Genomic DNA, 20,912 nt, shown 5'->3' with positions numbered 1-20,912 from the left:
TCATATTAATAGAAAATATAAGTAATGATTCATAAGTTGTCAAATTGGCATAAAATAAGGACACAAAAGCTACAATATTAATTTTTTAGTACTCTCCTAGGTTGTTGTTAACTAGGTCGAATAAACTTCTTTGAAAAAAAATTACAAAAATACAATACTAAATTTATATTGTGTCTACATAGAGATTAAATTTATTAATCATAAAATTAAAGACTAATTTTCATCACAATAATATATTTGTCGATCTAATTAAATTAGATTTTTAATCATTTGATTTGATTTGATACAATCTTACCGAGTCTTACAAGTAAATTTGTTTTGATACAATCTTACCGAGTCTTACAAGTAAAATAGAGTAAATTTTGTCACTTTTCCTGCAGCAACAAAGTGAGATAAGTTATCTCGAGATAATTAATATCGGGATTAATTATTTTGGGATTATCCAGGATAAATTCCAGCATAATTTATCCTATCATATATATGTAATACGTTATCCCATCACTAAGGAAAAAATAGTGAGATAAATTATCCCGGATTGGATTAATCCCTCCAACCAAACAAGGAATTAAATGATCTTTTATTTTATCCCGAAATAACTTATCCGTTGAATTTTTCATATATCAAACCAAAGTTAGTTGGTTTCTGTATCTTAGTTTTCTTACAAATAATCGTGTGGTAAAAGGGGTTAAACCATATATGTCTAGGGATTTGACTCACACTTTTTCATTTTCTTTTTGTTTTTCTGAGATTTCGGATTACAATTTAAAATTCAGGTTGATTCTATTTGACATTTTATTCAAAGAAAGACGGATCAATCAATATCTCCCTCTATAAAGTAAGTTTTGAAAGTAAAAAGTATTAAAGATATTATTGGTTGTTTACCTGAACTAACAAAAGAGGACAGCCAATGATTCCATCAGAATGAGGAACATTATGGAGTAGTAAATCCAAATAAGGACATGGTGGTTTAATGGAGTCACCTAACTTGTCAAGCTCCACATTGGCATCAGCTTCAACAAATAAAATTCCTTCACCAGTACAATTCACCATAAGCTTCCTATTGGACCCTTCAATGATCCTACCAGCTAATGGATAGTAAAATACTAGTGTTTTAGACAATCCATCTTTTATGATCTTTGCAGGATCTTTTCCTTTCATTGAAGAACTATATTTGTAAACTATTAATATGGCACTTTGGAAACGTGTAAGCCCTTGATCATCTATTTCAGAAAGTTGTTTTGTCTCATGAGGCGTTACTAACGCTGGAACTACTAATTTTGGCTTGTGATGTGTTATTGAAATTCTAGTAGTATGTGCCATTTGTGCTATTCACTAAAAGAAAGAACAATGTGTTATGATAATAGTTTTTGAAATATATATATTAAAATGAAATTATGTAGTCTCTGTAGGTGTTGGAGTTAGATTTATAGTGTCAAATATGCAACCCCCCTCCCCTCCCCAAAGAAAAAAAAAAAGAAACGTGTATATGATGACTAATTATAACAAAGATGTGGGTGATGAAAAATTGAAGAACAGAAAAAAAATAAGAATAGTTAAAAATATTATATATATTTAAAAAATTCATGCATCATGAAAATAATCTATAGCTCATACAAATATATATAACTTGATTTAAATTATAAATTTTAAAATTATTTATATATTTAAAATTTTATATTTAGTTAAATATTATCACATAATTTAAAGGGAGTAAATATGTGTAGCTCCAAACACACATTATTAAATTAAAAGTTAAAACATGTGGCAGTACAATAAAAGAGTTAGGGCCACAATTTTAATTCATGAAACATTTTTCTTTCTTTTTTTGTGGACCAAATTAAAAGTTGTGGGATGGTTGTTACACGATTAGATAAGAAAGTACAAGTGATCTTTATAAGGGAAAATGTCCCATTTGTCCATCTACTATTGAAAAAAAAAAAAAGGAATTATACATTATGGAGTATTATCTAAATGACCACAATTTTTTGTTCAAATTTGGCCACAAATAATTTTTCTCACTATACCCGAAGTTGTGGAATCTTCCTCCCAAGATAAAATGACTTTTAATCCAAAGAATAACGGTACCTCAAATTGTTGAATTCCTCGAACTCACTCAACAACTTAATGATCACACATAGTTTTTGTATAGAAGAAGAAAGTTTTTGCTATAAAAAATCATGTCTATACCCGAGGAATATATTAGGTATTTATAGCCTTTAATGTGTCCTTTCAGAAAGGATGCATTGGTTCAGTAGAAAGACACCTATTCAGTACAGTCACATCACCTGTGCCCAGTCTGTGTTGGACCTACGCCTGATCTGCAGTCGCAGGTGACGTTTTGCGAATTCTAGTAGTTTCTGCGCTACATCTGCACCCACAGGTCGCGTACCTACGCTGCATCTGCGCTCGTAGGTCACCCTTCGAGATGCATTGTGTATGCGTTTGTATGGCGTCCGAAATGCGCTCGCACTTGGAGAAAAACAATTCTATAAGATTTTTGGATTAAAATTTCACTTGTAAAATAAGTTTCAAATAAAATTCGTCTAAAAAGATAGATATCATCGATCGATCATTTTACAAATCCAAATCTAAATCCAAATTCGAAGCCGAAGCCGAGCCGAACGAGCGACAAAGACGACAGCACTAGACACCACCTTGTTCTTGACTCACAATCTATGTGGAGTAAGTGTTCTTTATTATAAATACTCCAAAGTTCCCTTCTCCCACCAATGTGGGAGAATTAGTGAACTTTCTAATATAAGCGTATACTTTTCATTTTGGTTACTCTATTTTTCTCCACTATTTTTCCCTCTATTTTTCATTCATTCACACATTGAACTCAACAATCCCCACATGAATGGAGAATGACTATCTTTTGAATAATTTATGAACACGCATGTGATCATTTAGCAAAGACTAATTGCATCTGGATAAGTAGGTTTTCCTTTGAACTTTCCATAGTGAACATGCATTGGATGCACTCGGTCAGTCGGTAGATTTAATATCTTTGAACCATTGAGTTTTAATGTACACTTAGACAACACATGTCACACAACCAGCCTTTTACTATTTATGGTTCTCACGATTTTTGTCACGCCTCAAATTCTATTGGGGCGGACTGGCACCCGTAATCGAGGAGGCCCGGGAGAATCAGCTCATAACCTTATACTTCCCATGCATACCTCTATGACAACCCAAAATTCGGACAACATCATGTCTTATAAAAAAGGAAATAATCACCTGTATAAGCTCGAGCACACATATATATGTATATACAATACTTGGCCGTTGGAGCTATCACGTCTATTAACAAAACACCACCTTGACTGTACATTAGGTCTACAAAGCCTCTAGACAATACACAGAGTTTAACTAAGGTCAGGACACACCCCTTCATATAACTAACTTCTATACAATACCAAAAGTGACTAGATATGACACGGAAAGCCCCAAAGCAAACTGGAGCTCACCAAAAGAAGCTGGATATCCTGGCTCCTACTTGTGCGGTGTATGAGCTTAGGTACCTGTGCCTGCAGCATGAAATGCAGGTCCCCCGTGGGGGACGTCAATACGAAATATGTACTGAGTATGTAAAATTGTAGATAATCACATATGATATAGGAGCTTAATAGAAATCAGAAACAGGTGAATAAATCGTAATAGGAGTGGACCACACTTACTAGAACTTGTGACAACCTGTACATTGTATTTATTCAATCACTTTACCTTCGTTCTTATCATCATTGTAATCATTACTGTACTGTACTGTGACCATTTGGCTGCCTCCAGTACATATCATCTAGGATCGACCCATGATAGGCTTATTCCCCTGGGATACCACCCATAAACACATAAATAGGGATCGACCTATGATATGCTTATGCCTCTGGGATACCACCCGATAAGAGAGAACTTCCATCACTTAGTTCAATTAATCTTTGAGATTGTTATTTCGGTCGCCACCACATTTTTGATACTTTGAAACAATGATACATCAATAAGAGACATATAAATAGACCATCAATGCAATAACAATGAAGTAAGAACTCATTGGCATAACAATGAAGTGTTTTGGAGTCATCAATACCATAACAATGAAGTAGGAACTTATTGGTATATCAATAAAATGTTTTGGAGTCATTAATAGCACATGGATCTTGTTTGAGTAACCGGATACCTTCTGACATTCATTAGTGCAATAAACATGTAATATTTGGAAAACAAGTAAGTATTGGAATGTCTTGACATCTTGTAGGGTGGAAACAAGTTCATTGGTAACGTAGGGCATCATACAAAACCATTATCGATCACATGTTATTGAATAACTTTGGAAACTTTCTTAATAGAACAATTGTTCACTTTTATGCCAAAGATATGATATAGAGTATGCTTTACATACTTGACTGTCAACCTTCAATACTAGTCCCAAATGGACTTCCAGTCTTTTCGGATTACTTATCTACAATGAACATATATAGCAATCTAGTATTAGCAATCAAACGTCACAATTCAATTAATTGAATTCACCAAACTAGTGGTTAAGTAGTAAGCCTTAATTACACCATAAAGGGTGTCACCTTAACCCTCTTATACTCCAATTATATTAACATGCCATGCATATTCATACAACATCCTCCAATATCAAGTTTGGATTCATATATCCTTCCAACCAATCCATTAAACCAAATTGATCCATAGACATAAATAATCATCAATCCAATAGTATATCACCATATACACCTTCTATAACTCAATTACCATATCCATCTTCCACAATTCGATACAACCAAACCATGCAAAATAGTCCATAACCTTATTTCCATGACCTTTCAATAACATCCAATACATATAATCCTCTATCACACATATACATATGGAAAAGAATGAAGGAAAACAATATTCATACCTTAGAATTCACCTCATGATTATGCAACCCTATTTGCACAAATAATAGGTGTCGTTCGAAGCTCTCGAGATGACAAATGCAGTTATCGAATTACTTTGGAATTTCTACGGTTGAATCAAAAGTAATTTAAAGGTCAAATTTGGCTAGGGTTTGTTCTTTCTCAATGATTGATGATGAAAATGAGTTTTTGAACTCATATACATGTATATATACACATATTCCCGTCCATAATATAATAGAAAATGACCAAAATTCCTTTAAAATTTAAATGATGACAAATCTGTCCTTTGGTGGATTGTTTTGGTAAGCTAAAGTAGATCGACCAGAACTCTTTGCTCCGATATCGAATTTGGGTGAAATTAGTATCTTTGGAAGGATAATTCAAAGGGCTTTCATTTCATATAAAGTAGGCTACTCAGTTCGTCCTGTACAAGGAGTTATGGTCGTTTGAAGTTGACCCTAAAAATCTATTTTGATAGGTTGAAGTAAAACGAGTATAACTCCTTACTCAGACGTTGGATTTAAATGAAACCAATTGAATTGGAAAGAATACTCAAAGATCTTTCTTTTCATATGTCGCAGCTCTCCTAGTTCATTATATTAAGGAAGTTATAATTGTTCGAAGTTGACCCAAAAATTCGGCTGGCCTCAGTAGTTTGTGTGTAGGAAATTTTCCTGCACATTTACTATTTCCAAATATCCCGGCCACCATTTTATAGTTTCGAACGTGCTCGATTATATTCGAAACCTATCCATTTTTGGGAATCTTTATATCGTTGGAAAGCTTATTCAATAACCTTCGCATGGAACCATCGACGGGCAAATTTCGATATAAATAAAATAAAAAATTAATTTCATATAAATAAGACCAATACACGTACTTGAATACACCAATACACGTACTTGAATATGGGGTGTTACAGTTTTGTTCTTTTCAGTCATGAACACGTTTTGATTTTATGAGAGCTTAGAGAATAGACCTTTACTAACATTCTCCTTGAAGCGGCTTCCACTTCGTCCTCACATAGGTGATTTCTAAATGTTCCATCCTGTAGATTAAACTATTTGGTCAAATCTGCCAAATTTAGATAATCATTAAAAGACTTTTTACCTTAAGTCTTATCCTTGTTTACTAAACATTGTCTATATGATGAGAATGGGTTGGGTAATTGATAACGTTGAACCTGTCAGACACAACTTTGTTTGATCTCTTTGAATCTAGCTCTTGGGATCTCCAGTCTGCTAGGTAGAGTTACCGCCATATTGACTTGTCCTAGGCCTTAAACCCATTTCCTTGGATGTCCTCTCAACTTCTTCTCTAGATATGCTTTTGTAAGTGGATCCGATACATTATCCTTTGACTTAACATAATCAACAGTGATAATTCCACTAGAGAGAAGGTCTCTAACAACATTATGTCTCCGTCTTATGTGACGAGATTTATCATTGTACATTATGCTCTCTACTCTACCTATTGCCGCTTGGCTATCACAGTGTATACATACTGGTGCCATTGGTTTGGGCCAATAAGGAATATCTTTCAAGAAATTTTGAAGTCATTTTGCTTCTTCACCGGCTTTATCCAATGTGATAAATTTAGATTCTATTGTAGAGCGAGCAGTACAAATCTGTTTGAATGATTTTCAAGAGACCGCTCCTCCACCGATAGTAAAGACATATCCACTCAGGGATTTTACTTCGTTCGATTTGGTGATCTAATTTGCATCACTATATCCTTCAAGTACCGCGGGATATTTATTATAATGCAAGGCATAGTCTCGAGTATATTTAAGATACCCCAAAACTCTTTTCATTGCCATCGAATGAGTTTTATTGGGATTACTCATGTACCGACTCAACTTACTAATAGCGCATGCTATGTCTGGTCGTGTACAATTCATTATATACATTAAACATCCCAATACTTTTGCGTACTCCAATTGTGAGTCACTTTCACCTTCATTTTTTCAGAGTGCAAAGCTCACATCCAATGGAGTCTTGGAAATATCGAATTCCATATACTTGAATTTGTTAAGTGCATTTTTGATATAATGAGACTGTGACAATGCCAACCCTTGTGGAGTTCTATGGATTCTTATTCCTAAGATCACATCCGCAACTCCAAGGTTTTTCATATCAAACTTGCTTTCAAGTATTCATTTCGTTGCATTTATGTCAGAGATGTCTCTACTGATGGTCAACATATCATCCACATATAAATAAATAATGACTTGGTGATTTGGAGTGTCTTTAATGTAAACACATTTATCACATTCATTTATCTTGAACACATTTGCCAACATGGTTTGGTCAAACTTTGTATGCCATTATTTAGGTGCTTGCTTTAGTCCATACAATGACTTAATAAGTTTACACACCTTATTCTCTTTTTCTGGAACCACAAAACCCTCAGGCTATTCTATGTAAATTTCTTCTTCCAATTTTCTATTTAGGAATGCTGTTTTCACATCCATTTGATGAATTTCAAGACCATATACCGCCGCTAAGACGATTAACATTCGAATCGACGTTATCCTTGTTACTGGCGAGTATGTATCAAAGTAATCAAGGCCTTCTTTCTATTTGAAACCTTTTACTACAAGTCTTGCCTTGTATTTGTCAATAATACCATCCGTTTTCATTTTCCTTTTGAAGATCTATTTAGAACCTAAAGGTTTATTTCCCGGAGGAAGATCAACCAATTCCTACGTATGGTTGCTTAAGATTGAATCAATCTCACTATTGACTGTCTCTTTCCAAAAGAATGAGTCCGAAGATGCCATCACTTCCTTGAATGTTTGAGGCTCATTTTCTAAGAAAAATGTTACAAAATTCGATCAAAATGAAGTTGACGTTCTTTGACATATACTACATCTTGGATTCTCATCAGTATGTACATTCTCACTTGGTTCATCTCGAAGTCGTTTAGACCCCCCACTAGACTGTTCATGTCTAGTTTTATACGGATAAATGTTTCCAAATAATTCAACATTGTCGGATTTACGAACCAAAAACCGACATGCTTTACTACTTTTAGCATATCCTATGAACACACAATCTACCGTCTTAGGTCCTATCTTAACCCTTTTAGGCATAGAAACTTGGACCTTGGCTAGACACCCCCACACTTTGAAATATTTCAAGTTGGGTTTCCTTCCTTTTCATTTTTCACAAGGAATTGATTGTGTCTTACTATGGGGAACTCTATTGAGTATTTAGTTGGCTGCAAGGATAGCCTCCCCCCACAAGCTTTGCGGTAAATCTGAACTTATAAGTAAGACATTCATCATTTTCTTCAAAGTTTGATTTTTCCTTTTCGCAATTACATTAGATTGAGGTGAATATGGGACTGTAGTTTGATGGACAATTTAATTCTCTACATATAATTCGGTAAAGGGAGTTTCATATTCTCCGCCCCTATTACTTCTTATATTTTTGACCTTTTTCTCTAACTGATTTTCAACTTTAATTTTATATTGCCTAAACGCATCTATTGTTTCATCCTTACTATTTAGCAAGTAGACATAAAAATATCTAGTGAAATCGTCAATAAAAGTTATGAAATACTTTTTCCCACCACGTGATGGTTTTCACTTCATATTATTTTGCGAAAATTTTGACTTTTGAGAGTCGCCACTTAATTTTGAAAAGGAATTTAGAAGCCTTCGTAAAGTACTTAGATGATTCAAAAAAGAAAAATTATTTAAGTTGAAATTCTAGGTAAGCGGTTCCTATTAACGTTTTAGGAAGGTTTTAAGGCACCTAAAACATCTGCTAACTTGTGGTTATCCGAACTGTTTAAAAATATCTTTTGACTAACTTGAAAAAAGATTGATTATTGAAAAGTGATTGATTTTAGGAAATTACTAATGTAAAATAGTTTTGGACGACTTAGTAGAGATATTAACTAAGTCTAAACAAACTAATAACAAAGCATGTAAAAGGGGAAGGGGAGTAAATAAAAGACTTAGGCTATTGGGCCCCAATCAATAGATCATGTCCTAATCTAATTGGGCTTTTGGCATACTTGTACCTGTCCTAATCTAAATATTGGGCTTTCGGTCCACAACCCATCCTAAGCTAGTTTTCGGACCTCTGAGGCTCAAAATCGGCTCACCTGTATTAAAATACAACTTTGACTTTGAGGCCCAAATGAATGAATAAATAAATGAATAAATAAAAAGAAGACAATAATAAAAATTAACACTTTTCAAGTCTCTTAGTGACCTCATCAATGGGTTCTGATTAATTTTCCTTCTTCGTCTATCTTCTAGCACCCGCACGTCATGTAGTGGACCTTGGGTTTAAACTTAGGACTTGACTCAAAGAGGTGGGCCTCATTAACCAATTACGAAATGAAAGAGGAGAGGAGTCCATTTGGACTCGAGATATTTTTTGCGTGCAAAGAAAAGATAAAGAAATTAAAATACGTTCAAGGCATAATAGTTACATATTTCAAAGCAAAAGAAAATATCAAGAATCAATTCTATGCATGAATAAAAAATATCCAAATAATTCTATTTAGCCACAAAAGTTCGAACTTTCTTATCATTTTGATAAGACAACATGCGAACAAAAGAGGAATAAACATCTTGGATGAAAATAAAGATAACACTTCATCTCTTATATGAGGATTTTGAAATCCATTAAAATAATTAGCAAGTAAATGAAAAATTCTTGACTTAACTAATTACTATTTATATTAAGGCGGAACAAACAATAATAACTATTTTTCAACATAAAAGAAATAACTTTACATGCTAAAACAAACATATCCGCCAACAATGAATTTAAACAAGGCCTGAGTTCATCTTTTGAGCAAAGATCAAAACTTTATACATAACAATTAAAGAATAAAGTCAAAAGGCAAAACAATCAATATTAACTATTCTTTTCAACATAAAGGAAATAACTTTACATACTAAAAACAAACATATCTACCAACAATGAGTTTAAACAAGACATGGGTATGTTTTCAAGCAAAGATCTAAGCTTTATCCAATATAATTAAAGAATAAGGTCAAAAGACAAAACAATCAATATTAACTATTCTTTTCAACATAAAGAAAATAACTTTACACGCTAAAAACAAATATATCCACCAACAATGAGTTTAAACAAAGCATAAGTTCATCTTTTAAGAAAAGATTGAAACTTTATCTATAATAATCAAAGAATAAAGTAAAAAAAATGCGTACAACTATTGCTAGCTTATTTTTATATCATGAACATGAAAATAATTAAAATATCGATACCACAACGTTCTATGGCCTTCAAATCCATCTAAAACAAAAAATCCCAGTAAATAAAATTATAACTACGAACTACAAAGAAGAAAAAGATGAAGAAGAAAACAATCATAAAACTAAAAAAAAGGAAAGGTGTGTGATGAAGAAGAAAGCAATCATAAAACTAAAAAAAAGGAAAGGTGCGTTTACATTTTTGGGGGCAGTAAAATGAGACTACGAGCTTCGTCGGAATCAACCTCCACCGAAAAACATCACCGGCAACTCAAAAATTTTGATTAGCCATCCAACTCTATGAAACAAAAATTTTTACTAAATAAAAATAACAATTTTGCTTAAAAGGATTTCTCACCTTTGTAGCCTTTTTTTTCTTTTACTTTTCCACCTTTTTTTCCTACCAAAGTACTGGTAGTATTTATTGGAGAGAATGAGGTTTTTTTCCTTTTCTCCACCAATGTGGGAGAAAAGTATTTATAGGAAAGGATGAAGATTTATTTCTTGTCATCCACCAATGTGGGAGAAAAGTTATTTAGGGGTATTTTTGGAATTTTAAAATTGAAGATAATGTGAGATGGAAGATAATGTGGGGGGAAATTGCATAATATAGTACAATTTTTGAATTTCAAAATTTAAATTTGGAAAAAGAAAAAAGGTTAGGGGAAACTGTACAATATAGTACAATTTTTGAATTTCAAAATAGAGAAAGGAAAAAGGAGTGGGGGGGGGGCGCAGATAGTATAATGTAGTATAATTTGAAATTATTTTATTGGTAGAAATTGGGTAGAAGTTATGAGAGTTTTGGGGAATTTTTAAAATTTAACCCGAATTGAGATTTAAAATTTAGCCATATTTATTTAATTTTGACCAAATTAGAAATTAATTGACGAATTGCATTGAAATTATGGCCAAATCTAATAGATTGACTTAATTAAATTTAAATTCGATACGAATTAATATTTCTTTTAATCCCGAGCTTCTTGATTTAATAAAATCAAATTTATATTAAAATCTTCCAAATAAATTATATTAAAATCAAGATTTTAATCATTATATTTATTTTCAAAATAATCCTTAATTAAAATCCAATATTCCATAGAATAAATATTTAAGTAATCAAATTATATAATCTCATATAATTGAACACGATAATATATAATCGCTATATAAAATGATAAAATCACGTACAAAAAATATTTTGAAATTTTTTTATTCGGATGAAATAAATATTTTGATTTTATTAAAAACTAAAGAAACTCAGGATTAAATTTAGTAGTGGAGGGTAAAAATTAGGTGTCAACAACTTCCCCTTCACTTTGGGTAGGGTGGATGCAAGTAACCTTGGGCCAAAAGAGGTTGACGTTCCTAATTTTTTGTCCAACCACAAATTCAAATACGAAAGAGGTTGACTTTCGTACGAGTTTCATAGAGTTATGGCTGGACCTTGGTATCATGTTTCCTACATATCTCAGGTTATATAAAAATTCAGGCCACTTGTAGTTCATAAAGCTTGATGTGAAGCATGATTTCTAAAAATTCATAAGCTATCTCGATTTTTGGAGTTTTGATGAAACCGTAAAGCTGAGGAGTAGAGGGATTTGGGGGAAAGGTTGGATTACAGTCAAGTTTTCTATATAGATTCCAGCCGACATATCTCCGAGACTCAGGGAATCAGACTACTTGTCGTTCAAATCGATTGGTATTAAATATAGTCTCTTATTTTATATGATCTTTAGCTTGGGATGAGTGACAAGTTGATTGAGTTGTAGAAAAGAGGCTTGTAACCTCTTAACCATGTGTGTAGGATCCTTCACATCCATAGGCAAGAACATACCTGGACATAATTTCCAAAACTCTAGGTGCACTATCACTCAAATTTGAAAGAAAAAGAAGTTTACACTCGGTATGAGTTTAGAAATATACCGAAGGTGAAGCTGAAACCGAAATATCCCAAAAATTCCCACATGCCTTCTAACAGGGGTGTGGTTAGATGGTGGTGGTTATCATCCTTTAGCTCGCGTCCAGAGAGTTTGGCGTCTCTCTCTAGACTATGTCCTATTTTACTTCTAAAAAAGAGTTCCATATTGTGTTGCGTCCTATCTGGAGTCGTCCATACCTGTGGTTTTGATTTGAGATTTTCATCCTTTCGGATGTTCTCGACAATGTCTTAAATAATAGTGTTAGTGCTACACATAATTCACGAAAAAGGTATATAATCTTTACCATATCTCCACGTGAGTTGTTGCCTGAAAAGCGAAGTCATCCCTTTCATGTACCCGTTTGGAAGGAAATAACTTTCTACAATAGACACAACAACTCTCTTATTTATTTCATAATTATCTCATTTGTCGGTTGAATATGTTTTCAAAGTGGGGTGATCCTTTTGGACACTGATGACACTTTATGCAGAACGGTCCCTGCAACTGTGTAATGTTATGCTGAACCATTTTGGTTGGCTATGATAACCTTTCTGGTTATTGACAGTAATCTTTGCTTGTGACCTCGGGTAAGTCCTGTGCATCTTTTGTATCTATACGACTTATAGATACGAATTATTTGATGTTGGATACGGGGCGACCTACAGACATCCTTTGAATTTATAGCCTTTAGGTAATCCTATACATTATTCGACCTTGGATAAGAGATGTCTTACAGATATCCCTCCAACCGATAGTTCTCAGGTATTCCTACACATCATTTGACCTTGGATATTATAGACTTATAGATATATCTAAAATTTCTAGTCTTTGGGTAATCCTGCACATAATCGATCTTTGATATGATGCGGCTTATAGAGAACCCTTGGACTTATCAATTTTACAATCTCGTATATTCTTCGATAAGGATTTAGTTACGACTTACGGATAACCTTTAAATTATCAATTTTTGGGTAAACTTGCACACTATCCGGTTAGGATGTTGTTGCGGCTTACGAATGAACTATGGGCTATCAACTCATAGGTAATCTTGCACACTATCCTATTTCAAATAATATGACTTATAGATGACCCTCAGATTGTTAATTTTTAGTTGTGACTTACGGATAACCTTTGAATTATTAATTTTTGGGTAACCTTACACACTATCCGGTTAGGATGCTGTTGTGGCTTACGAATGACCTATGGGTTATCAACTCATAGGTAATCTTGCACACTACCATATTTCAAATAATATGACTTATAGATGACCTTCAGATTGTCAATTTCTAGGAAGTCTCATATGTCGTTCGCTTTCAGATAGCGACTTAAAGACGTTCCTTCGAATCACGTGCTTTTGATGCATTCAAATACTGATTCATAAAATAATGAGATATTATCAATGTCAGCGTATTCTATCTCGCGTGTTAATGGCTATTAGATGCTGACGATATCCTCGATGTCAGCGTATGCTATCTCTCGTGTCAATAGATATTAGATGCTGATGATATCCTTGATGCCAGCGTTTGTGTCTACTTGTCAACAGATATTAGATGCTGATGATATCCTCGATGCCAATGTTTATATCTCGTTTGTAAATAGATATTAGATGCTGATGATATCCTCAACACTAGCGTTTATATCTTTTGTGTCAACAGATATTAGATGCTGATGATATCTTCGACGCTAGCATTTGTGTCTTGCGTGTCAATAGATATTAGATGCTAATGATATCCTGACGCCAGTGTTTGTGTCTTGCATGTCAACAGATATTAGATGCTGATATATCCTCGATGCCAGTGTTTATGTCTCGCGTGTCAATAAATATTAGATGTTGATAATATTCTCGACTCCAGTGTTTGTATCTCACGTGTCAACATATATTAGATGCTGATGATATCTTCGACGCCAACATTTATGTCTCACGTGTCAATAGATATTGATTGTTGGTGATATCCTCGACGCCAGTGTTTGTGTCTTGCGTGTCAACAGATATTAAATACAGATGATATTCTCGATGCCATCATATTCTATCTCGCGTGTTAACATATATTAAATACAATGGCCCTCTCGGTAATGAAATGCTATGAAATAGCCCTCTTGACAATGGGATGAAATGGCCCTATCGGCAATGATATGAAATGGCCCTCTTGGCACTGGCATGAAATGACCCTCTCGGCAATGGCATGAGATGGCCCTCTCGGCAGTGAGATGTAATAGTTCTTTCGGTGATTTGAAAACATTTTCACCTAAGTCTATTTGTCTGCGTTTTGCTTTCTACATGTACCTATACTCAAGGTAGACAATTAGTAGACACAATGTCGCTCTCACTGGAGACCACATTCAAGCTTTATGATAGTTTAATGATAAATACTGAGCATCATAATTTTAATGACTTATTCTTCTATTAATATTCTCTTTTTGAAGAAATAATTAAATAGCAGATCTACCGAATGCAAGTAAATAGGGTAAAACTCTTGTTTAGGGACTACTCAAATACCGTTTGCTTCGCTTCAAGGCAAATTTTGAGGATGACTTTTGGATTTATCTTGGAATGCTTTGCGTACCAGTACATCTGTATTGACCCCCTCTTCCCTCCAGGTTCTGAGGCTCTGTCTAGGGGTCTAAAAAAGTAGTAGCCCTTATCAGACAGAGTTGCAGTGTCTAGTTGGTGAGTCTTCTCTACTCTGGAAGGCTTATTCATATTATGTAATTTATGTCCGTTTTGGTCTACTGGGGACCTTGTCCTAGTTTTAGACAGTTATCAAATTTCCTCGTAGTAGATATTTCGCAGACTTAGTCGAATGTTATTAGATTTAGTGGGGTTTTTTTCAATTTTTCATACTTATGTTGAAATTCAGAATTGGCCATGTTTCTGTAGCAGATTATGATTCCGAATTTTTCTTATTTATACAAATATTGTGCATGATTATCAGATAGACAAGGACGTTCCGGGCCCTCCTTAGCCGGCATCAAGTAAACCTTGAAGAACTTGTAGTCGCAGAGACGGACATGGCTACAGCAGATAAAAAAGGTGAAGAAGAGAAAAAAAGGAAACGAAAGAAGAGAATGTAGCACATGAAGAAGACGAAGAAGAAGAAGAACAAAAAGAAGAAGAAGAAGAAGAAGAAGAAGAAGAAGAAGAAGAAGAAGAAGAAGAAGAAGTAGAAGAAGTAGACTATATAAGGTCAAGTACAAAACTAAGCATAGTCTAGCATAGATTTTGTACAACTTCATTAATACATGCACTAGACTATGACACATATTTATAGACCATGACTAGCACATATTTTGAAAAGGATTATTTAATTAATAAAATAATAAGTAATTGAATTTTATGCAATCGAATGAGCCTAAACAAGTCATGTGATCGTATGAGGGTCCATATAAATTGAAAGTGGTGAAACAAGGTGTGAGGTGATGAGTTGTGGTTGAAAAACCAACATCCTTAGGGCAATGTTTAGCAAAGCACAAGTATGTTGTGAGGAATTCACTTGTTCATCCACTACCCATCCTCAGACATCATCGCTCACCTCATCCAATTTATGTGGAATCTCATACTACCACGTGACTTGTTCAAGCTCCTTTAATTGCATAAAATCTAATTATTTATTATTTTAATGATTAATTATTTTTTTTTCAAATATGCTACTAAGGGCAATAAAACAATATTGTATATTATTGATAAGGCTTACAGTCTATGAAATTTACTGAACACAATTGATGGACTCGTATTGTTTAAAGCATCGATTATATATTTTTTCGAGCATAGATATTGAGACAAGTATCGAATAAACCCCATCGACTCTGCAATTAATTTTGTATAAATTAACATAATTGCGGATAGACCAGATTAGTTTTCCATTAACGTATATGAATTAATTTGATGTCTGACAACTATCCCATTCATCTTCTACCTTGATCTCATACAAAAATTCAAAAAAAAATAAAAAAATTACAGTTGCAAAAAATTCAGGAAACAAGAATTAAATAAGAAAAAAAAATTAAACAAGCATTAATTTCACATCTCACAACCGTTTGATTCATCTTCTAACATCAGAAATTGCAAAAAATTAAACCAGAACAAAATTACAAAATTTAAATTTACACGAATGTAGGCAAACAAACATATTTCATTGATAATTCATTGCAAGGATGGTGCAGAACCATATTTACAGCAAAAACAAAGCAAAATAAAGAAGCTTTTATCTAACATCCCTAACCATGAAAGCTTCTCCTTGCAAGGAACTTAAAACAAAAAAAAAATAGAAATAAAAAAACTTTAAACTAAGGGGATGGTGGGGGGTGATCATCTCCTCCGGCTCCACATTGAGTCGATCCATAATCGCCCGTAAAAAATGGACAATCCGCCGGAGTTCGCGGTGGACATGCTCCCGGTCCTGCCCTAGTCCATAGAAGAGGCGATTGAAGTCATTACGGAGGAGGAGAATGTCGTATTTACGGTTGATCCTCCTTATGGGTCTCAAAGGAATGTCTGACATCTTGTCGATTTTATCTAATTTTGAGGTGATGAAGATGAATTTTGGGTGTAGTAGATTATATAGACCAAAATAGAATCCTTTGGTCTTTCCACCATTTCGTTGGTAGACGTGTGAATGGTGAAAATTGAAGAGAGGTAGCGTATACCCAATCGACGCAACGTGTGATTAGACGTGCAACAGCTTTTTTGAGGTGTAATAAATGTTCAACTATTCACATCTGGTCCTTTGAATAGTTAGGGTTTTTAATAGACTGTAAATTAGATCGATAATATACCATGTGTTAAATAAAGAATAAAAGAAATAGCCGGACACACAATATATGCAATACTTTAAAAAGGTCGATAATAGATGAAGAGTTAAGTCGATAAATCTAGCATTAATCAGACAATTGAAGATTTTTCAAAATACATACACTGCCATGACTTACAAAAACACAAATTCATACACGACTAACTATGACTTGTTGTTGTTGCAAGTGGTTCTTTTGTGCCCGCTCTCTTGCACTGTGAACACTTGTTCCTCCTCTTTGACTTGAAAGTCTTGCCCACGCCCTTAAAGCGTTTTATTTTCTTCCTTCCGAGCTTGGTGACCACGAGAGGTGAAATAATGTTCACGTCTAGCAATTTTTGTTGTACGCGCCATTTGGACTCCAAAGGGACAACATTAATTGATTCCAAATACATAAGGAGGCACTCTTCCACTTTATACAGGGGTGAAGAGTAATCATATACTCTCAAACCATAAACTTTACCGTGCTTCTATCGCAAAGCGGCCATCTCATGATCGCATGGTATTTTGACCAGGTCAAACTTCCTGCAAGAACACGACCTTTCTAGTAGGTCGACTTTGGCCTTACATCCATTTCCGAACACAGTGTATTGCCTTTCATCCCCGCTTATGTTCTCCACATAGAAGGAGTCACCCTCGCTCATATTGTCTCTTAAGATCTTTTCGACGGTAGGAACAAATTTGTTATCCATATATTTGAGGACGTAGGCACGACTATCCCTAAATATTTCACCAAACCTCTTGGGAATCGAATTGAATATGGATGCCATGAGGTACTCCCTTTTGTCAATCAATACAACGTTCTCATACTCGGCAATATTTGTGGTCATCACATCAAAACTGTTGCCGGGGAAATATGCCCTGCTCCATTTCTCAAAACCAAGCTCATGCTCGAGGAAAAAGGCTGCCTCGGGACAGTAGTTCTTGAATTCCACAAAATGGTCGCTAAACTCCTCGGGAGAATATGCCTTTGCCACATTGTAGAATAGGTAGAGGTGTTCACCACAGCAGTGATTTACCCAGAGATTTTCACCTAGGTTCCTCATGTAGTATCCGTGACGAGCATGATTGTACGCCTTTGCGATGCCGTTGGTGATGCTCTTGTGCCTATCGGAGATAAAGCTTAAATCTGGTTCATCGACCACAATAGACTTCAGCTTCTCAAAGAAGAACGTCCAAGATGCATCGTTCTCTTTGTCAACGACGCAAAAGATAATGGGATAAATATGATTCTCCATATCTTGTGCAACCGCGCTTAGAAGCACACCCTCGTACTTACCGTATAAATGAGTGTCATCGATCGGAATAACCTTCCTCATGTGGGCGAATCCCCTAATGTAAGGGTCCAACAATAAAAAGTAATACATAAACTTACAATCGACCTTGTTCACCATGATAGAATAGGTAGTGCCAACATTAAGAGCGTCGATCATGTGCGAAAAAGCAGGTAGGCAGGAATACCCGTGCTCCGCTGTCCCTCGAACTATTTCCTTGGCAATCACACCCCCCAAACAACATTTGCAATAGCTTGGTCTGCTTTTCAAGTTCTTGAAAATGATCCTTCGAATCTCGCTAGTGTATGGGCCCTTTCCTTTGCGATATATGTTCACACACAGCGATGCAATGACTTTAGATGAGATTTTCCTATGGCAGCGGGTGGCGTATTCGACGTTTCAATTGTGATCGGCGACGTATTTATAGATGACGAATCTATTCATGCATTCATACTTCTTCACCCGCAATATCCACTCGCAGCTAGGACAAACACATTTTACCTTGAGAAATTTGTTGCAGCTCTTCAACGTAGCATAATCAAAAGAATTTCTCACTCCAACAATTATTTCAGCTCCTTTTTACAGCTAAATGTTTGATTTACTTGAAAATTAGTTCTGTCGGAGAAGGTATGGTTTGTTTATTCTCCCAATTTGCACTCTTCTCCCCGTTCTTCAGAGAAAATTGGATCTTCCAATTCCATTGAATCATCTTCCGAATCCATTGGATTATCATCCAAACTCTCATCTTCAAATGAATCATCTTCGTCGATTGTCGGCTGTGGTGGCAGGATTATCGGAGACCCCGAAATGATATTTATTCTCAATAATGGCCTAGAGTCATCGGCAGCGACATCCAACATGTATAACGACATATGCCGATCATTATTTATGAACGTGGGATGTATTTTACCCCTCTTATTCATTACATAGCTAATCACAATGTTCTTTGGCTCGCATTCTAATTCTCCGCTCTCAATTACGCTTCAAACCATGTCATCGTATGATTATTGTGACGCAACGGGGTGGGCACTGTCTTCTTTGTAAATGATTTCTACCTCCAACAGTTGGGAACCTCCTCCCACGCACCCATATAATTACCACCCACGACAACTACCTCAGCTACTGTCATAATAGACCACACAAATCAATAATAGATTAAGGTTTAGGTCTATAGATGGTCGATGACTGGTATGAATATGTCCGTACAAAGACACGAATCGACTGATTTTTGATATAATCGTTGCCCTCCTAGCTCTGGAATGAAAAAATGTATGTGTAGGACTTCTAAACTACTGCAATATATCTAATGACGAGGTATTGAGCGGATTTGGAAATCTTTTTGAGCTAGTAGAAATAGTGAAAAAAAATTTGGAATTTTATTTTTTCAAAATGGATGGAACAACAATGGAGGCAATGGTGAAGAATGGAGATTTTCAGTTGTGATGAACAATTTTTTCGTCGGAAAAGTGATCGGAATCGAAAATTATTGGTGAAAAGGGGAGCTCCTATTGGCGGCTTCTTGGATAATTTTCTAAATTAAAATAGAAAATATAAAAAAATGGTGAAAATATAAAAAAAGGTGGAAAATATTAAATATTAAATGGATGAGGTGGGGGACTAAAGAGTAAAGTTTAAAACTTGTGTGATTGGTTTGGATGAAAGAATGGATGATGTCATAAATGTGTCTAAACACCTAATTTTCCAAAACTTGTGACTAAATGCCAAAATAAGTTTTGAAAGTGTCTAAATGTCAAACTATCCCAAGAGTCCTTTCCAAAAGAAAAGAAAAAAAAAGAAAAGTACTATTCCCTCTATTTTAAATTGATTGACTTATTTTGATTCAATTAGTATGAAATATATAAAATAAAAAATATCTTTAAATTTTGTGGTCTTAAATTAAATATATATCAAATATATCAAAATACTCTTTAATTTTGTAATCTTAAACACGTCACGTGGAAGTTCAAAATTTTAAAAATGTTTAAAAGGGACATGATCATTCTTTTTAAAACTTACTAAAAAGAAAAACGGGCTTATCAAAGTGAAACAGAGGAAGTATATATTAGTCGATTCGTTCATTTTTGTGTTGTACACTATATTAAAAATATATTTTCACTTTTTACTTTGTGCATACAACAATAACATACCTAGTGTGGTCACACAATATATGATCTGGAGAACATAAAATGTACACAGACCTTACATCTATTTTAGAGATAGATAAACTGTTTCCGATAAGACGCTCACAAAAAACAGTCCCAAGAGGAATTAGTGTATTTTCAACATTAATTTATTTTCCAATACCTATACATCAATTTAGTCTAACTATAGAAGTATTACGAAATGCTTATATTAATCGTTATTGTTTTAATAAACGCATATATTCAAAATAGACACTTAAAGTAAAAGTGAATGGATATTGTAATAATAAACATGTATATTTGGGACCGGTCAGATGAGGGAAAACATGTCACAAGTGTATGGTTCAAAACACAATTATTAATTTTCATTAGCCCCACTTCAAATGTCTTTTTTAGAAAAACGTTTTCTTTAACTTTCTTCGTGAACAAATATTTATATGGAGTATTGAAATATTGTGTATGTTATTAGAATTGTTAGAGTTGTGATCCGAATTTTGTTGATCCTGCCCAGAAAGTTTTGCGGTGCAATCAATGTTTGTGATTTTCAATGAGGTCTGTGGTGGTAGCGTAAGTATTGGACCTTTATGTTTTTGGGCCTAGAACTTATTTGTATGCACGTATTATATAAGTGCAATTAGTGGG

At 34.4% G+C, this 20,912-nt stretch overlaps 1 protein-coding gene across 1 annotated transcript; it reads right to left on the bottom strand.

Annotated features, from left to right (window-relative positions):
* Positions 1 to 17,325: 17,325 nt before the first annotated feature.
* LOC124894835 lies at positions 17,326 to 18,174 on the bottom strand. Its single transcript, XM_047405353.1, has one exon. The coding sequence runs from the start codon at positions 18,172 to 18,174 to the stop codon at positions 17,326 to 17,328; it is 849 nt and encodes a 282-aa protein (XP_047261309.1).
* Positions 18,175 to 20,912: the final 2,738 nt, after the last annotated feature.

Source organism: Capsicum annuum, unplaced genomic scaffold (assembly GCF_002878395.1).
Source record: "Capsicum annuum cultivar UCD-10X-F1 unplaced genomic scaffold, UCD10Xv1.1 ctg77934, whole genome shotgun sequence".
Classification (NCBI taxonomy): Eukaryota; Viridiplantae; Streptophyta; class Magnoliopsida; order Solanales; family Solanaceae; genus Capsicum; species Capsicum annuum.
Note: the sequence above shows the minus strand (reverse complement) of the source record. Positions and strands in the feature narration are given on the sequence as shown.

Excerpts from the sequence above, each read along its gene's own strand:
- LOC124894835 (XM_047405353.1), bottom strand. The coding sequence starts at position 18,174 with ATGAGGAAGGTTATTCCGATCGATGACACTCATTTATACGGTAAGTAC.